Raw genomic sequence first — 21,027 nt, 5'->3', positions numbered from 1 at the left:
TCTTATGGTTATATAATTGAATAAACGAGCCACACAAAGCTGTCTCCAACAGCCGTGAACAGTCTATATCAGAATGAAGTTATATAATTTATTAATTTTGAAGTCATATCATTTATTAATTTTGCACTAAGAAAACAAAGATTATACATTAGATAAGTAGACAATATTGTTAAGTTGCATAAAGTTTTTGTATATATATATTGTATGACAATAGCGCTTTTAAATTAAGGTCATACATAAATATTGTTTGTTAAAAAATATTGATAAGTTCCATAAGGCTTTTATATCAATTTTGTTTTACATGGATAGTCTTAATCTATAACATTGTTCGGAATAAGTGAACACTTTAATTTACTGGATATATATGTCAATAACATAGATCTATATGTAAATATTGACATGCATATCCGCTGAAATAAAGTGTTTACTCATTCAAAATTCTTCAGCATTATCATATAACTATAAATTATCTACGGCTCGGGTGATATAAAATCTTGGCAGGTAATATACACACATATATCACTCCAAAATAAAAATGATATATAGTATGATATATTATATTTATGCATTACATGTATCCCAACATATGAAATTAACCTCTCCGGACGTTTCGATAAACAGTGGTAGTTTATTTAACATTATGTTTAAAGTTGAATGTTTCACATTTCCTTGTCATTTACATGCGTATGTTTTGCCCTAATTGACCATTTGATCCGATAGAATAATGAAATAAAATTATGAAAACTATTAACAATGAGAAAAACTTTTATTTAACAAAATATCATTAGTAACAATGTGTTTTACCAAGCTCGAAACATATTGAGTGTCCCTGGTGCTTCATAGAACGACAAACAAATTCTGAAGTTAAAAATAACATATCAAAGGCCAAAGAGTAATACTTTTACTATTTTACTTTTGAACAAAACATTAAGGACGATGTTTGAGTTCTGCATTTTTTAAACAAAGAAAAACCCTTTAACTGGTGCAGAAAATGTTCTTAAACTTATGAGACTCATTATTTAAACAACTTAATGAAATTATGAAATTGACTTGGGGCTAACAATCCACCCTTTTAAATTATATGCCTCTGAAAATAAATACGTTGCTTCATCTTCAAAAGCAGATTTCTCCAAAATGATGGAACACACGCTTTTGGTTGATTTTGTTACTTTATTACTTGTCACGGTGCAAAACATAATGAGATGCTGTTAGACGGGTATAATTTTTAGCTGCTTGTGCGAAATGATAAACTTTCTTCCAGTTGTGCGCCCATTTTGAAGAATAATTACTTATTGAAGAGTATAAAATATCTTTTCTTTTAACAGAATCGTTTAAAACTGAAAATGAAATGACAAAACTGTTTTGAAATCGATAAGGTTATACTTATGCTAAAAGAGTTTAGTGACCTCGATTTTTGTCTCATCAATTTGTTCCAGTTACGCTTTGTTTTACAGGTAAAAATTTACAAATAATCTCTGCGTTAGATAATATTTTTCATTTGTCAACTAGTTTGTAAAACAATTAGCGTAGGGAAAAAAACTAAAATCTATATTGGTACTTTCGGTTTGCCATACTCGAATTTATCAGAATATTTGATTTGTAAGAAATGCAGTTTTCCATGAAATGTATTTAATAGATGCATATGTTTCTTGTCGTTGGTCATATCTGATTTACATCATGTTTATTTACAGTAACTCTACAGATCTAAACAATCATCACCTTTAAAATTTCTCTTACATCATGAATTTGATCACAAACGTACATCCTGATTATGATATTAAAGGTAACTTTTATATGTCTTTAGGGTAAGCCTATATTATTAGATATTAAAATTTTTGACATGATAATATATTATACTGGGTATGCTCTATAAACGGTTGTTTGGAAATTTAACCCGAGCCGCTAGGCGAAGGTTATATTGCAAACAACCGTTTATATACGATCATAAAACCTGTCAGAAATATTTATAACAGCAAGCATCATTTTTAAAGGAATAAAGAGGATGCATCATAAATCGACAGCAGCCGTGTATATAAAACTACATAAATGTCACGATTAACCAATGAAAAGCGATGTTACGGACGTGCAGTATTATAAAATATACTGAAAATAATTGCTTTCTTTACAAACGTTTTTACCTAAATTGCTAATAAATATGTAGAAATATAAAAAAGGAACGTTTGCGATTTTCGTTATGAACTAAAAGGCAAATAGTCATGATTTTACAACATAAGTTGGTTGCTTTTCTATTGATACACACGCGGTCATTTCGATACAGATTAAAACATTCGCAATTTCTTATAAATTTTCATATAATGTCATCTATCTAAAGTACGGATAACAAGAATAAATAGGAACGTATCATCACATACTTATCCCAAGTCTTCTCTGGCCAAGTGAAGTTAAAGTCCATACGAGAATCAACACCGAAAATACCAAAGGCATCGAAAGTCCAAGGTTCGAGATGTCGAATTTCTTTCTGAAATATAAACATATATGTAAAACATACAGTTTTGGACTATGGAGAATAACTTTCTGATATGTTTATGAATATTATAGCCAACAAAGAACAACTAAACAAAAATTTATAACTCACTCCGTTTTATAATAAAGATAAGAAAAAGAATATAATCACCACTAGAATTATTTTTGTGAAAATCTGAGAACATTTTTTCTGTCGTTTTAAGCTTTTTACTAGACCCCAAACATTTGTTTAGATATAATCCAATTACGTCTGTGTTATGAATACATCTGCAGTTGTTTAAAAATTCAAAATTTTACCACTTCATGTTAAATGTTGAAAAACAAACAAAAATAATTTAAAAAAAAAATTAGGAACATAGAGAAAAACGGAATTCCTAACGAAGTCTCCTTTTTAACAGTTCACGCTTCATGCTTTTGTATGACATACATACAAGATTGAATCAAACGTTTAAGTGAGAATCTCTAATTAACGTCAATTAAACAGAGCACACACGATGACTCACAGTTTGGCAATCAGACCTTTATCAAACATGTTTACACCCTGTCAGTTACTACTTTATTCACACTATATCAAAAAGCTGTATGACCACAATCATAAAAATAAAAACTATTATAATAAGGATATCTTAAGAAAAATTATTTTAACACAGTTAAAAGATTGTAACAAGATATACCGGCGGCATGTATGATTCTTTCCACGATATAAGTTTTGCATATCCATATCCTGGTTCCATACTGTTCTCATCTAATGGCCCAAATAAATGCTCACATTGTTTAGTTGTGTTTGATGCACGAACACCACTATATCTAGCCTGAAGTAGTCATTGAACTGCTATTTTATTAAGGTAATCAAAGTTGATAATGACAGGGATTGTTAAATGTTCTAAAATTCCAAATCAAACACCTTTACATAGATATATGCATAATTCTGCTTAATCCTGTGATGGACGGTAACTTGGATTAAGGTAGTACACCCCTAATGCCCTGTCTCCACTTTGAAGAGTATTCAATTAGGCTAAAATCACTGTAAAGTGTATTGAAACTGAGGGGGCGTGGGTTCAAACCCCAGAAGGGGCAATTTTTTTCTTTCTTTTTTTTTCTTTTTAACATTTTTATTAATCTCTCAGACCCCCTATGGAAGAAAAAGTGTTTTATTTTAATTAAATAATTATTGTAGGTATTTATTTACTAAATAATGCCAAATTTAATAGCAAATATGATACCAGATATTTTCAAAGTTTAATAAAATAAAAACTAAACGGTAAAAGTATTTTATATTTTGCAAGACCAACCAATATACATTAAAGAAAATTTAGGCAAACTTTGAAAATAGCCCCTCATTTTGGAAAATTTTAGGGATATTTTAAATAAGGCTTTTTACATAGGGAAATGGTCAAATTAGTGTTAAAAGTGGGTGGGGTAGGGTTACATTTTTATACATATTAAAAACATTTCGTTTAAAAACAATCATTTTGCTTGTTTAATTTGTTACCTAAATGTCATTATTTATTTCTTAACAATGAGCAAAAGGAAAACATTTTTCATAATGATGATATTATAGATTATTTAGAGTTTCCTCATTTCTGAAAAAATCCCTTCTAATGGCAAAGTTTTAGTTCATAAAAATGTCCATATCTCATAAACCACACGGTAAATTTTGTTTAAATTTTGCATACAGGTGACATTTAAGGCATATAACTGTCCTATGTTGTCAAATTTACAATTCCTTATAGTGCCCATTAGGGGTGTACTACCTTAATTACTACCGTTCATGAGCGGGTTCATTTAAACAAAGCATATCACCCTTTCTGTTCTACAGTATTGGGAGTTCTTTCTTAATTTTCTATTGTAGTCAGAAAACGAATAATGTATCGTCATTAATGAGCAACGCCATAGGAAATAAAGACTGGTATAGAATATTAATACTGATAAAAAATATTATCGTACTCTAAATACCATTTTATAAATAATTTTATATATGGCAATAATGAAATGACAAATTCAATGAAATGATATCCCACGTAGTATGATACAAATCATATTAATACTCTTTACTATTATGCACCTACGTATAATGCAAAGTCCATAACGTCGAACAGAGAAAGTTATTATTACTCTTCACAAACTGTATATTCTAAAGTAACAAAAGGCTAAAATTGAACATTACAGATGTGGTTTATTATTGCATTTACGATTCATCATACACTGATACACTGATACAACTAACGCACTAGACACTGCAATACACTCTTATTGTTCGTGTAAATAGCGGAAGTGTGTTATAAATATATACGTAACAGATTTGTTTTTGTGTGTGGTGTTTGTTTGTTGTTTTTTTTTTTTTTTTTTTTTTTTTTTTTTTTTTTTTTTTCTTTTTTTTTTTTTGTTTGCTTGAATATTTTTTTTATTTTGCCTTTGGATAATTGGATATTTGAATGTCTCTTTCAGTCGACACCTTAAATCGTAACTTGTGGTTTAATGACATCCACCCTTTTTTGCCTGTGTGCCCTGTCCTTGTCTTGCTAGGCTCTTTACCGGTGGTCATGTGTTGGTAAATGCGTTCATTGAATTTCATCCTACCTTGCTGATCTTATTTTTCATATTCTAAAAGGCGTGCGTGATCTATAGACAAGATTGACGCAACATGTACTGTTCAATAACCAAAAAAGGTGTTAACAAACATAACAAATCTGCAACTTTTATTTTAAACAATCCTGTGTTTACACGTGAAACAAAATTTTTGTTATAATCAAATCGCAATCAAAAGTAGGCTATCTTGTGTTACATGTTGGAATGTTTTCACCTTTTGTTATGTTCATTTTTTTAAATTGTCAGTAACGGTCAGTTTTTCAACTTATTTCAATATGTGCCCCGTCCCTTTCTTCCACACCTTTTTTCTTACGTCCCGTGTACCTGTCCTATGTTGTCAAATTTACAATTCCTTATAGTGCCCATTAGGGGTGTACTACCTTAATTACTACCGTTCATGAGCGGGTTCATTTAAACAAAGCATATCACCCTTTCTGTTCTACAGTATTGGGAGTTCTTTCTTAATTTTCTATAGTAGTCAGAAAACGAATAATGTATCGTCATTAATGAGCAACGCCATAGGAAATAAAGACTGGTATAGAATATTTATACTGATAAAAATAGTATCGTACTCTAAATACCATTTTATAAATAATTTTATATATGGCAATAATGAAATGACAAATTCAATGAAATGATATCCCACGTAGTATGATACAAATCATATTAATACTCTTTACTATTATGCACCAACGTATAATGCAAAGTCCATAACGTCGAACAGAGCAAGTTGTTATCATTCTTCACAAACTGTATATTCTAAAGTAACAAAAGGCTAAAATTGAACATTACAGATGTGGTTTATTATTGCATTTACGATTCATCATACACTGATACAACTAACGCACTAGACACTGCACTACACTCTTATTGTTCTTATTGAACCAGTGGCAAGGAGCCCAGGAGGACCCAAAAAAAACAGGATAGGGTGCAAAGCAGAGAGAGCACGGACAGGCTAATCACCAAAATAATACATAAGAAGAAATAAAGGAAATCAAAACCAAAGAAAAACAAATAAATGATTGATTAATATGCCCACTAAGTAAAAGGGCACAGTGGAAGGGGGGGGTCAAAATTAAAGAAATAAAACTAGTGACAAAAAGGAAGATACTTACCGTAGACGAGAAAACAACAAGGGACAAACAAAAGCGTCACCAAAACAGTATGAAACAGCAAGACATACATCTTAGGAACACAGAGGGGCCTTGGAACGGTCAGCAGCAGAAGTACTTTTCTCGTTCATTAACCTTAATTCTGCTTTAGCCGATTCTAAGGGCCTTGATAGCTTGCACTCTCATTAACCGGAAATGAACAGGCTCTATTAAACATGCAAAATTTAATTTTCCCTTTTTGTTCGTCCTTTCTACAATTTTGATCGGTCATTTCATATAGGGAAAACAAAATGTTTTTCAGGATATTGACAATATGTCGAAATGCAAGCACATAAGAAAATCTTATAACAAGAATAAAATTTATGTTCTCACTTTTGAGTTGGACTTGACAACATATTGTTTTTTATTTTATGCTTTTCAGTGGATTACTGATTTATCCGTGAAAATTCTATTTGGTAATTTCACAGTGAAAATTATCAAAATATAATTTCACTCTTTTCAATGACGAAACTACTTTTTTAAGATTTTCCCCATGTGGTACCTCAATTTTATTTTTGCTGACAATTCTGACAATGTCAGGCTGTTTAAAGAAAAAGCAAAACTGAAATTGATAAATAACTTAAATGTCAAAAGTAATAAAAAGAAGAAAACTTACTTCTATTCATTCAAATTCATGAAATTCCAATCACCAAATTTCGTTTTTTTGTTTCATTTTGACAGTCTCAAAAATACATTCCTTCCCCATGCAAAACTGCTCTTGATGACATTTGGGCATATTAAAGTATCCTACGAGCAATAACTGCCGTATGCTTTATGAAAAATTGAAAGCATTGACAGCCATAACTCGAAGAATAAGTTAAATCAACCCAGCGTTCTTGAGCAGGTTTCCAAGTTTTCCATTTTCCTAGCTCCTTTTCTGAGTGTTTTCACATCTGTCAACACTTATTTTTTGTCTGTTACAATCCTCAAATAAGTTTTCTTTCTTTTAAAAATGTGTATGACTAACAAATCCAAATTATATCCCTCTGAATCTTACACAATTATTTTCCTCCCATGAAATACACAACTTTAAAAAATGGCTGCCGCTTACAATTTACAAAGCCAGGTCTAATATATATTCGCACTAAGTAACAGAAATATGGATGGATGGTTGGACTTTTTCTCCTACAAGAATTGTTTGTTTTTATTATCAAAACAAGCGATCATTCATATTTTTTTAATAAAATTAATAAATATCACCGTCATTTAATGTTGATTGGCGGACTTATTTTTCAGCTCAAGACTTCTTTTTTTAATGAGAAATTCCGAAAAAATTGGGCTCTCAATGGGGGAAACAGTTTTAATATTAACGTTAAAATTATGGAAATTTCGTTTTAACTTGTTTTTAAGCATAAAATAAAAAGAAAATTTGTCTGTTTGTTGTGTAAGATGTAATTTTATTTCATCTCGAGAACTTTAATAACAGAAAACTGTTTTTAAAGCCCACTCGATGAAATAAAATTTCATCTTACACACAAACAAACAAATATCCTCTATATATTCGGACTTTTATGTAATGTTTCAAAAGGTCCAGAAACAAACAAAAACACAACCAGAAAACATGAAAAAACAATTAAAATTCAGATCGGCAAACATTACTGTCTCTACCATGCGAAAATATCACAATTGATTGTAGGGCAAGGCGCGACACTGAAATGTACAGCATGCATAAATTCTTTATGAGTGACGTCAATGGAACGTAAAGATATTCTTTGATGATGTTGAGGTTAACTTTCAACATTGTTTTGTCCCATTTATTTTGCGTGACTCGTTTCAACTTTCTTCTACATGTGCAAAAATTAAGGTAGACCATGGGTTATGCGCACTGTAAACTTGACAACATAGGACAGTTATGTTTTTTAAAGGCCACCTGTATGCAATATTTAAATAAAATTTACCGAATGGTTTATGAGTTATGGGATATATTTCTGAACTAAAACTTTGCTGTTAGAAGGGGCTTTTTTTTTCAGAAATAAGAAAACAATCTATAATATCGTCATTATGAAAAATGTTTTCATATTGCTTACCGTGTAGTTTTCATTTTCTTTTAAAGTTTGAAAATATCTTATATCCTATTCGCTATTGAATTTGGCATTATTTAGCAAATTAATACCTACATTTATTATATAATTAAAATCAAACACTTTTTTCTTTCATAAGGGATCTTTAAGATACATTAATAATGTTAAAAAGAAAAAAAAAGAAAAAAGGTTGCCACTACAGGGGTTTGAACCTACGCCCCTAATTTTCAATGTAGTTGATAAGTGATTCTAGCTTATTTGAATACTCTTCAAAGAGGAGGTAATGAATTACCCGTGGTCTACTTTAAATGATTGTATTTGTTTTATGTGAAAAAGATTTTAAGATAATATGTATGGTATAAATAATCTGTATTTAAGTAGTGTTTTACAGAAACAATAAAAAAACTACGGAAGCGTATCAGGGTCTACCATTGGTGAGACGTTTTGCGCTAAGTCGACTTATTTTTATTCGCATTGATAAGATGTTTTTGCATTTCTCGATAAAATTTACTGACAAAGATCATAAGCTTTTAGGCACTGCAACTAAATTTTTCTCGATATGCCTGAAGCTTTTGTCTCTTCGACAAAAATCCTGTCGAAACTTCTTGATTTCACAACTTTGATGAAATATTTAGTAAGACGCAAAGACGTAACTCGCATTGATAAATAGCTCACGTAATTCAACAAAGTTTTTTTTTGCAATGATTAAATTCTACGTATTACGTTTTAATTATACCGTCTTCGTGGAATGTTTAACGTATTACGTATTAATTATTACGTCTTCATTGAATGTTTTTGGTCACAACGAGAAAAATCAAGTTGACATGACATGAAACTTTAAAATAAGTGGAGGCCCTGATAAGCTTCTGTAAAAAACCTCCAATAAGTCAGATCATGATTTTTAATCGTTTGAATAAGACCTTTAAACACAAATTAATTTATTTTAATCACAAAGATTTAAAAAAAAAAGTAAACAAGTTTATTTCACCGAACCTTTTCTTGACAATGCTTGAAGTTTTTTGTCTAGGCGAATGTTTTGTAATACATTTGTCTTCTCACAAAAATTGGCCTTGACAAAAAAACTTAACTTCGAGCATTTTTGACAAGTGACTAAGAATAACAAAAAAAAGTGCTCTAGTCATTGTGAAAAAAAAAATTAATCTAATTAAATCGAACAAATATCAGTTGTCTTACACAGTTGTCATGGTCGCACTCAATGCAGGCCCTTAAAAGTTTTCGTGGTGTTTTAAGTTCAAGTGTATTTATGATAATCGTTTTAAGGTACTCTGTATTGCGATTTGACACACTTTTAACGTTACTTTGGTTGCCTAAAGCAACTTACAAACATCTTTAATTTATCAAAGTCAGGTTTCAAAATAACAATGCAAAGAACAACGTAGTATTGCAGTTTTGCATTGTTATTTTCCATTACGTGCTAGTTTTAAGAATAAATAGAGAAAAAGAAATGTTACAAAGCGCTCAAATATTTTAATATTCTGTTTGACGTCATTCAAATATTCCTTAATAGCCATATTATGTTATAGTATAACAGTATAGTATAACACTGAAGTATGACACATGCTAAAACGTATTCTTGAAACCTTTTAAGGACAGAATTGCTTGTCATGTCTGCTCTGTTCTCATGTTCATGCCCCAGACATATAGTAACTAAACAGTCCGTCCGTTCGTCTGTGCGAAGAGGTTAACTTTTAAAGGGCAGGTTGGATTTTTCAACAGGTCTTCCTGTACCAACGGATTTATAATTTACACACAAAGCAAGATACATATTTATGGGTATCATTTGATCCAAGTTATTTCCCCTTTTTTAACTCTTTGAAAAAGGATATGGTTTACCTAAACCTTCAAGTTCGATATATCTTAAGTTATGTCTATACTAATAGCTTCATATTTTCCACACTTTTCCATCTATACATGTACAAGATATTGCCAGATAATATTATTATGTTATCCATTATTTCCCATTTCCCTTTTTTATCACTTTAAAAATATGGTCTTGTATTGTTTACCTATTCCGGCAAGTTGGATATATCTTATATTTCTCATAATAACTTCATTTATTTAAAGATGTTTTCCATATTTGGTTGGTGGATACCATCAATGATTCTCTAATTTTCTTAAATTAATATGTCACTCGGGTCAAGGTCTAGGTCACTGGTGTAAAAATAAATTTAACCGTTTTGCTCAAACATCCCATATTTTTAAAAATTGATGTGTTTCATGTTTAATAATAAAATCCTAAGGGAGGTACCTTTTCTTTGGGTTTAGTTTAAGATATCATCAAGGTATCGGGAAGTGCTATAACATTTCAGAGAGACTCAACATAAGGTCTCTTTCATAGCGATGTTACACATTTAACAATGTGAATCTAACACATCAGCTTTCCTTGAAAATGCCTAATCAAAATAGATTTATTATTTGGCAAGCACAAGACAGATTTTTCTAGCACCGGTTGAAACAGTAGATTCTTCTGTTTGATATGCAAAACTGGTCAACTGTAACGTAACTAGACAAAACGGTCAAAATATAGAAAGTCAAATTTGGAGTCTGCACTCTTTATTTTCGTAAAACAAAATTTTGGAAATAATCGATTTCAATCAAAAAGTAAACTATTATGTATTCAAATTATATTTGCAAGTTTTCATACCAAATATCCCAATATTTTGCTACAAAATCATTTATAGAAAAAATAACGATATGGTTTTTACGGATGCTTTGGTTGCAATTTACAACCAAACAATGAAGTCATATTATAATAATCAAAAATTTAATTATCTCACCTTTGGCAGTAACTTGGCAGCGCAGTGTTTTATATTTGTACTTTTTCGCAATACTTTAAACTGTCCACTGAATTCAGTCAGACCTGTCACAGAAATAAGTTTTAACAGATAAATATATAAAACAATTAAATGCAGATCGGCAAACATGACTGTTTCTACCATGCAAAAGAATCACAACTGAATACAGGCCAAGCGAAGAGACACCCAACTTCACAATATACATAAATACTTAATGAGTTACTTTTACTGTAAATTCATTTGATTTTGTGGCCATGAAGTTTCATGGTTTTGTCACACAAAAATATTCTCGTGGCTTCATAAAGTCATGAATTTTGTCAAAAGATATGCAAATAATGTAATTATTTTTCGGCAGACGAAATGAAATGTATTAGATCTTAAATTATGAATGGACATTCCCACGAAACATACGAAAATTAGTGCCCGAAAATTTTAATGATTTTGCATTTTGTCATAGAAACGTTATAATTTTCCTTAACGATGTCGTTATAGGCATAGCATATTTTAGTGTTGTGAAAACAATCATTTTGTCTTATTGACTGTGTGACTGTCTTTCTTCTACATAAAATAAAGAAAAAAAAAGAATTCTTTAAGAAAGTCCAAAACAGCAATATTGAAAATGTTGAAGGTTCGGTTTGATTGAGCCTATTCATGGACGGTACTGTCAAGTGCAAACTACCGTCAACGTTCCCTAGCACCGACTTAAACAGAATTCATAAGTCTGCTTTTGGATCTCATTCCGTTAATTAATAAAACTATAATCTACAAACCCATAATCTTACACAAAATGTTTATTATCGTATTTCTTTTTAACTGAAGCAAAAGTGGTACCAATAAAAATCAGGTTTATAAAAGGCCGACGCCGCCGGGTTAATAATGACAATAGCTCCAAAAAGAATAGTTTGAAGTGAAGTAAAACTGTTTTTATAAGAAAATACAATGTGATTAGCTTAGATATGGGACTTCGGTATGAAAAGATTAAAATAAAAAGCTTTGTAGATGTCAATATGCCATTTATTTCCACCTTTGTTTCATCTACACAGTTTTAAAAAAATCATGTCCATGGGGTCAAAATAGCGCCGTTCTGGTGGTCACTTTGTTTACATGTTAGACTTATAAAAGAAAACGCATTTAAGTCTTCTTGTGTAAAACTTCCGTGCCGAGAGCTTAAATATTTGACATGTGCATGTAGCATTGCCTAGTGGACATCTACAAAAGCTTAAATAATTCTTACGCATTATTGGACTTGGGAATCATTTACTTTTTTATGAAATGTCAAGCATAGGTTACATTGATTATCGTCGTATAGGACGCAATAGGATGCTAAAATGGCGCTATTGTCTTGACCCTCTCTGACCGGCGTTGGTGTTTGGCCATTGTTAACCATTTCGTTAAGGTCTATTTTCTCAGATACTATAAAAAGCTGTGAACTTCAAACTTGATACACATGTCATAAAAGAACGTCATATTATACTATCTTATTTCCCACAAATAATAAATATTTTATAAATTGCAGTCCCACAGAAGCAGGACATGGTTTCGGTCGTTTAGTTTCGAATTGGCCAAGGTCAAATTTACAAATAAGACACCATTTTGTAATCGAAGTGAGTGTTTGATTTTCTTAACAATTAAAGTTGCTATATTTCAAGTTTCAGAGGCTAGAATTGTGTTTCAGTTATCAAGGTAAAACTGATTTTATTGGTGTTTGACCCATACATTTTGGGGAGTACCTGTCAGATTCGAATGTATGATGCCTAAAGCTAGCTCGGAAATCAGCTCTTCGATTTAAAAGGTATGCAGAATACATAAAATAGTGGAAAAAAATATTACATGACCCCCCCCCACACCGTTCGGAGTTTATTTTCAGATTGTGCATTGTTTAAGAAGGAAGAAGCATTATAGTTTGTATAATATTATACATGTACTTTCACGTGCAAATCATGGTTAAATTTACTAGTTGCCACTAATTAAGATATGCCCCTTGTACAAGATACCATAGGAAAGTATATTGATTTTTCTAACCAACAGTCTTTTTTCACACGATTTGGCAGGTTTTTTAAATACATGTGGTTTTGTATACATTTTGTAGACATGGCTTGTTGCAGTTGTTGTTGTTGTTGTTGTTGTTGTTGTTGTTGTTGTTGTTGTTGTTGTTGTTGTTGTTGTTGTTGTTGTTGTTGTTCATTATTATTATCATCATCATCATCAACTTCATCATCATCATCATCATCATCATCACTATTATCATTTTCATTATCATTATTAATATTACTATTATTATTATTATTATTATTATTATTATTATTATTGAAACCTTTATCAACCAACTACATACATGTCTTGCACGAGGGACATATCTTAATTAATGGGCAACTACTCAATTTAATCATGATTTGCACGTGAAAGTACATGTATAATGTACCGTAGAAAAGAATTGATTTTTCTAACCAGCAAGTTTATTTACGCACGATTTGCACGTGCAATAAAATTTGTGCAGGTCATTTATAAACATGTGGTTTTGTATACATGTTGAAAGCATGGCGTGTTGCATTGTGATTTGAGAGAGCCGCAAAGAGCTTATTGCCAAATTCGTGGGTTATTGGGTAAATGCACGTCGGAAAAAAACGATTCTAGAATTAGCTTTATAATAATAGATGGAGAAAATGTCCTTCTATATTGAACAATTTCCAGGTAACAATGTTTAAGGAAGATAGAACTAATGTTAAGGATGATCCCCGCCCTGGGCAACCTCTGAAAAAGACATCAGCACTCTCAAATTAAAAACACTTATTCGATTCCTTTTTCATGATTTTGGTGTTAGTATTTGTAACTTGAAAAATGTGTATATTTGTTTGTTATAAACAGTGTTTAAACTAATTATTATCATCATAATTAACATCACCATCATCACTGTTACTGCATCTGAATTTGTATCATTGTTGTTGTTGTTGTTGATGATGATGATGATGTTGTTTTTATTATAATTATTATTATTATTATTATTATTATTATTATTATTATTATTCAAACCTTCACCAACCAACTACATACATGTTTGATACGAGGGTCATATCTTAATTAGTGGCAACTACTCAATTTAACCATGATTTGCACGTGGTTTAGGCATTTACATTGTTGCTGTTTGTATGGTTCAGCTATATAATACTATACTGTACTATATTCTATTATTAGATTTTCCGCAATGCTTCCTTAAAGTCACTACTTTATGCCTATTCAATGTAGCATCTAAGAACGCAATCACATAACGCATTTTAATCATAGATTCACAACAACGAGTATCTATCATTTTATTAATGTAACATTAGAATTGGAATAGTTTTAAATCCGTGTCTATGTCTGTTGGAAATATTGCTTTCTTGAGAAGTTCGTTATCTTTGAGGAGACTTCGTGTGTGTATCGGATGCGATCGCGTGACCTTCGGTAGGAATCGTGTGTGACTCAGTTGCGATCGCGTGACCTTCTGTAGAAATCGTACTTGTTTCGGCTGTTGAGAGACTGTCGACCAATTTCAGGGCTACCTTCTCACGAAATTAAAAATTTCATATTCGTATGCCCATCTTGTGTCAATTTCGGGACAGTGTGACGCCTGCGTTTAGCAGATCAACATACTGTTCTGGATATTTACATTATGTTGATAGCGTTCACCGTCGTCTGTCGATAAGAGACATTCCTTCGCTTTTATCAGACAGATACATGCTAAAAGTTTGTTTATATCAGTACCTTTACACAAAAGATAAACATTGGATTTTATCGAGACTATTCAGAATTCTTTTCTAAGGAATATAAAATACCATGAATTGTTGAATATACCGTTGGATAGGTAAATATGCAACGGGATACTTTTTCTGTCACTTCTTTCGCAAAAGCTGCGTCAGATACATAATATTCATTAGCCATTTCACGTTTTCATAAATACATACCAGTGCTATAAGCATTGTAAAATGTTTAATGCAATAAAATTATTGAATTGAGTAAAATGAGGTATTCTTAACAATTCTTTTTTTTTTTTTTGTGGTCTACGTGACAAATAATAAGATAAAGTTTCGTTGTCAATAAAAGAACTAGAATGGGTATGTTTGAATTATATATTTATGTGAAAGAAAATTATTCAGTTGCATTATAATATAATAATAATATAACGGGTTTAATATATATTTTTTGATTTGTTCAAAAGATTACATTGTATGTTTGCAAACCTGTTAGATATCTATTATTTTTCAGACAAAAGAAATCCTTCAAAAGGAACTTTATTTCAAAAGATAAATGGAAGAACAAATTAAACTTGTTTTAAATGTTCAAAAGAAATTTACCTGTATGAATAAAGATATCAATAGTTAAATATTTACAACAAAATGTAGTTTGAAATAAACTTTTTGATTTTTACATTTGTTCACATACCTTCGGTCTGATCTTTGCGGTCTGTCTACCTAACGATAACTAAGTTGTGATAGTTGATTTTTTTCCGCAAGTGACTGGCTACTGATCCCATAGGAATTCTGATGAAGCGGTAAGAGACAAATAGCCATGAGACTCGATGTCTTTGTTTCATCTTAGAGACCAGTATTCGAACTTTTCCGGGTAATTATTGGGACAAACATCATGGCCAGGTTTCGTAGCAACTGAAGTCACTAGAGCGTTATCGAACTAAGTGTGGACGGACGACGGGTCCTAAAAGCTCACCGTGAGCAAGCTAAAAGGGATAATGAAAAAAAACAAGTTGGTACTACAAACACAAATGAAGAAATTAAAAGTCTCTTGAATTTAATATTCGTGTAGAAATATGGAAAAGTTTTGTAAATTACAGTGTAAATATATACTGCATGGAACAATTCGTTGGAGCCTTATTCATATCTCATTCCGGACATATTTTGACAAACCAATTTAAATACTTTTAAACAGAAAGGAAAAGATACATCTGAATTGTAACTTAAAACAAAATTTATTTCATCAGCACCAGAAAATTGTATAATCTCTCATGGTTTCCAATGTCAAGATACTCAAAAAAGGCAAAGTATTATAATGTGCCATGTTTTTTGTTTGTTTTGTTTTGTTTTTTTGGGGGGAGGGGAGGTGGGGGGTTTGTGGGGGTCTTTTCTTCGTTTTTTTTTTTTTCTCAAGGATTCTATTTGTTCTTTCTGCTGTGACGAGGATCGAGTGCAGTACATTGATTTCAAAGATATGGTATTGCGAAATAAAAGATTTAAATTGATTATCAACTAATCTCATGACGTTGTTAACCCATATGAATAAATTATTAATTATATTGTATCAATTAAGTAAATGATTGTCATGATTAAAGTCTTGTTTTTGTTCTACTGACAAACGCGCTGTACAGTCTTTTTAACGTATTGTCCCCATGCTGAGACCCATATTACTCTTTGAAACAGCGTTTATAAATCAAAGCACAGAAGGCGCTGAATTTGTTTGGGTCTCAGAATGTCAGAAAGGTGAAGGTTGTGAGATTATAAAACAATTTGTTTTTGTAAAGTGCCACCAATGATTTCAAGCGTTTTAATTGTAGTAGATTTGCTATAAGACTAATTGCAACACTGATATTCAATCCAATGTTTATTTGACTTAAACAATTTGAAAAAAAATGCCTTAACAGGTATTTTAACTGCAGACCTCTCGCTTCCTAAGCGAGCGCGCAAGCCCCTCGACCACGGTGAATTAATATGTTAATGGCCTGAAGAAAAGCATATTATTCTAAATTAGGGTTTGTACCGACGTTAACTGTTGTTTAACACTTGTGTAAATAATCATGGCGCTTACTATAAGCATCTATAAAGAATAAAACAATATTAGAAATCTTCGACCATTCGGGAATAATTTTGCTTGAAAATTAATGCGCCTGTCATGTGACCATATTTACGCAGTGATCTCCCCTGAAATTTTCGGCCTTAGTGTTACATATAAAGGGACGTAACCGCTTCAAAAAAGCAACACTGAATGTGGGGCCTCCGTGGCCGAGTGGTTAAGGTCGCTGACTTGAGATCACAGGTCCCTCACCGTTGTAGGTTCGATCCTCACTCGGGTCGAAATCTTTCATGTGAGGAAGCCATCCAGCTGGCTTACGGAAGGTCGGTGGTTCTACCCAGGTGCCCGCTCGTGCCTGAAATAATGCCCGGAGGGGCACCTGGGGTCTTCCTCCACCAATACAGCTGGAAAAAAATCGACGAAAAATCTCGGCGGGACGCTCTAGGATGACCCGACTTGAGTGTACGGTCGCCCATATGGGCTTTCCGGCGGCGACCTGAAATAAATGCATCAAAAGAGAAACAAAAAAAGCGGACTACTTTTGGCATTTGCAATAAACAGCATCAGGGTCTGAAATTTCGCTACCATTATTTGTCTGGTCTGACGACCCAAACAAATAAAAATGAGTTATTTTCACACGCATTTACCGTCTCATCATGTTAATGCTATGATATCAACGTGAGTGTATAACAGAAAATTCCCATATAAGTAGACAATCATATATTTTGATTAAGAATTACTATTCCAAACATAACACGTTATCCATACTTGCTCTTTTTTTCCTTTGTTGTTTTTTCTAACTTAATTTCATCGTTTTAGAATTTAAAAATACACGTGTTAACACAGAAAACTTATAAAGCGAATACTACGAGTAGACTGGCAATAAATTAAAATTATATGCTAATGATCGATAAAATAATTTCGTTAATAAAACACTAAAGTCTTGTCTACATGGTATTGTCATATTACTGCTTTCCGTATTATTATATCATGCCCAAATACAGATTCATTAGTGAATAAAAAACACTCGATGCTTTCATTTTTTAAATTATGATATCCTTCACACAGTTATTGTCGTGTTTTCTCGAGAATACGTTTACGGATTTCCAGTGCTTCGTGATGTAAGATATCCACAATTTTACATAGTGTGTTGCTTACCTTTTTATAGGACTTTGCTAACGCTGCTAGTGTAGATTTAATACTTACAAGCATGAATCCTAAACAAAACTGTCTAAGTTCAAGCTTGTCACATTGAAGCATTTTTATTATCTCATCCTCAAAGCTTTCCAAATCAGTGAACGATATCATATTCTTAATTTCTGTCATATCAACACCTAGAATCGCACATGTTTTGACAAGGGATGCGTCATCAAGACCAAGCTCCTCTTTGTAAAAAGTTATTTCATCAGTAATGACATCCACTTTCATCAAGTAGCCTGCCCCTGGTAAAGCAGATGCCATTGCTTTTATTGCTACACTCATCGTTCGACTCCTAAAGTGTTCAATCTTCCCTTCGATGACCTCGTTTGACATGTTTCCATAACTGAAGATTAACGAAGCTTTGATGGCTTCAGGTGCATTGTTGGCAATACTTATCTGCAGTTTTCCGAGTTCGAAATCGTGGTGTTCGTGACTGTCAACAAGAAATACGTCGTTGGCTTTAACTTCTAGCTCATGTAGATTTGAAAGACAATCTTGGCGAATCTTGTCTAGAACTTTCTTTCGTTTTTGTATTTTCCTCTGATTGTACACATCTGCTCCAATATTTGATCTCACGAGAAAAAATGGCTTTTTCAATTGTTGTAGCGCTTTAATAATCACAGCATCGTTTTCTGTAAATCGACGCGCAGACACGATCACAACAAAATGATACTGTTCAAAATCCATTTTTTTTTCGTGTATTTTTCAATTGGATGTCCCTTCGTTCCGGCTCCAGGAAGATCATACAGGACTATCTGTTTATTTGAAGGAAAGTGATAGGCTTTCCTTACTTTGGTTGTTTCAGTTACATCTTCCTTTGCTGCATTTTCGTCAGATTGATCTATACCTCGTAAAGCATTGATCAAGCTAGATTTACCAACTCCACTGTTTCCAGTTACTGCAATTGTTATCTCTTCATGTTTCCATCTATCCAGCTTACTCGTTACATGCTCGTTTAGTCCTTTTAATCCATCACGGTCATATACTTCACGCAACTTGCTGTTAAACTCCTCTTCAATACTGGATTCTTCAGGACTAAAATTTAGCCATTCTGCCATTCTAGAAGCCTTTAACTAAAAATACAGTCATTGAATGCAAACAAATACAAAATAAGTATTATGAAATAAAATATTTTATTTGTTTCAAATCTGATTCATGTGAAAACAATGGCATACACATTACAGTGTCTCCGTAATTATATGAATTATTGAAGGTTAAAAACGTCAACTTAAAAATGTTTACGTTTTTAGCTGATAAATAGATAAATAAAGAGATTAAATACGGAAGTCCAGATGGGACTTTACTTGGGTGTGTCTGGGGGCTGCGTCCTGTGAACGTTGCCTTTGCCTTGTTGATCTTTATTCTTGTGTTTTTTTACTATTGATTGCTTAAAAGTATCACGGTTCTTTCTTTACTTATATTTATCAGTTATTATTATTTTTATTCATAATTCATCACTCATTCAATTACACAAAACATCTAATTTTGGATACTCTAATGCGTTGTGATATATATCATTAACAAATTTTAAACGGTTAAAGATATTTGCAAATGTTCTATCCGTCTGTTAAAGGGACTTCACTGAGGTTTTTTTGACATGGTGGGACTGAAAATATTTTTTCCAGATAAATGTACCATTTGATGTCGGTTTAGACCACTAACCTTTGTGCAAAATTTCTGATTTTTCGCGCACTTCGTTTTTCCAGAATAATTATTCAAATTGTAAGGAAATGATCAAAAATGAAAAGCGTTTAAACGCTTTTCACTCAAATTGGGCTAAGAAAAGCATAAAAATATGATTCTCAAGTTATTTTAAAGTATATTTCTTAATTATCTTTGCATATATTTTTGTTTCAAGTGACCCAGCTCATACATGTAATAAATTCAAATGTTCTGTTTTTAGGTTTTAACACCTCAGTGGAGTCCCTTTAATGATAAACAAACTGGCCGGAAACGCTTGTTCCAGTTGTCTGTTATTGTAATACAACTTCAAAGCTTCTTACTGACAATTTCATTTAATAAGGGGTAAACCGACCCGACGTATAATAACAAATGACGTCGCAAAATAAATACAATATGTAACCAGCGGAATCCTTTGCCTGGTCTTCTAGGTCTTGAATCACGTCAGTATTATCTTGTTTATGATATTAAAGTAGAATGTTGGCCATTGTCCGAAGACAAAATGAAACGGCAGTGGGCCGCTTTTTCTCTTGATTTTTAGTAATATGGGCTTTTAACAAGATGAACTTATAATATCAATGAAATTAGCCACTAATAGTTTTAATTTGCACGCGTTATCGTTATTCATTCTAACAATATAGTTAAGACCTGTTAAATAAAACAGAAATTTTCAAATTAAAATAATTTTCTTCTACTGAGCGCAGACTATCAATTATTAAACAAAGTCGTAATTAGCGTGTATCATTATTATACATGTATCAATTCATTGGAAAACATGTGTATCTAGTTTAATACAATATGATAAAGCTTTAAACACATGTGTTATATTTCATTCATTTGTCAGACTTGAATGAGTACACCCGATTGAGACATATTACATTCCTGACAACACGCGAATTGTTTATCGTTATCGTTTATCTCTCGCACGTATTTGCAATCGACGCCATTAATACCCCTTCAGTTTCAGATTTCTTTCTCGCCGTTTCCTGTCTGCGATCTTGTATTCGCCGTCTTTTAGGTGCCCAGCTTCATAGACCTGTTAATGGTTAGGATAGCTTAACGTATGCGTACACGTCTGACATAGTATAAAACGAACATAAATTCGAACGTTTTGGAATTATCATTGGTTTTCTTTTTTTTTTTTTTTTTTTTTTTTTTTTTTGTAAATCAATACACATGGAGGGGCAAAATGTCACTGTAAAAGATCATTTCGCCCTAAACTTCTTAATAATGACAAAACTCTATTTACTCTATTTACAAGAAAACATTTGAATACTACAGCCATGTGTGAATATGCATAATGCATAA

General features: G+C 32.0%; 1 protein-coding gene and 1 long non-coding RNA gene across 2 annotated transcripts; both read right to left on the bottom strand.

The window, feature by feature from the left end:
- Positions 1-804: 804 nt before the first annotated feature.
- LOC132721338 (uncharacterized) lies at positions 805-11,153 on the bottom strand. The gene is made up of 4 exons (XR_009624450.1): positions 11,044-11,153; positions 3,159-3,296; positions 2,373-2,479; positions 805-858 (listed from the first exon to the last, which is right to left on the bottom strand). It is a non-coding gene; the product is annotated as an uncharacterized LOC132721338 (long non-coding RNA).
- A 6,754-nt stretch (positions 11,154-17,907) lies between these two features.
- On the bottom strand, positions 17,908-19,097 carry LOC132721453 (interferon-gamma-inducible GTPase 10-like). The gene is made up of 2 exons (XM_060705764.1): positions 18,831-19,097; positions 17,908-18,711 (listed from the first exon to the last, which is right to left on the bottom strand). Exons 1-2 carry the CDS (start codon positions 19,095-19,097, stop codon positions 17,908-17,910), a joined length of 1,071 nt encoding a protein of 356 aa, XP_060561747.1.
- Between the last annotated feature and the right edge of the window lie 1,930 nt (positions 19,098-21,027).

The sequence above is a fragment of the Ruditapes philippinarum genome, unplaced genomic scaffold (genome assembly GCF_026571515.1).
Source record: "Ruditapes philippinarum isolate M1 unplaced genomic scaffold, ASM2657151v2 ctg2368_1_1_1_1, whole genome shotgun sequence".
Lineage (NCBI taxonomy): Eukaryota > Metazoa > Mollusca > Bivalvia > Venerida > Veneridae > Ruditapes > Ruditapes philippinarum.
This window is presented reverse-complemented; position numbering and strand designations above follow the sequence as displayed.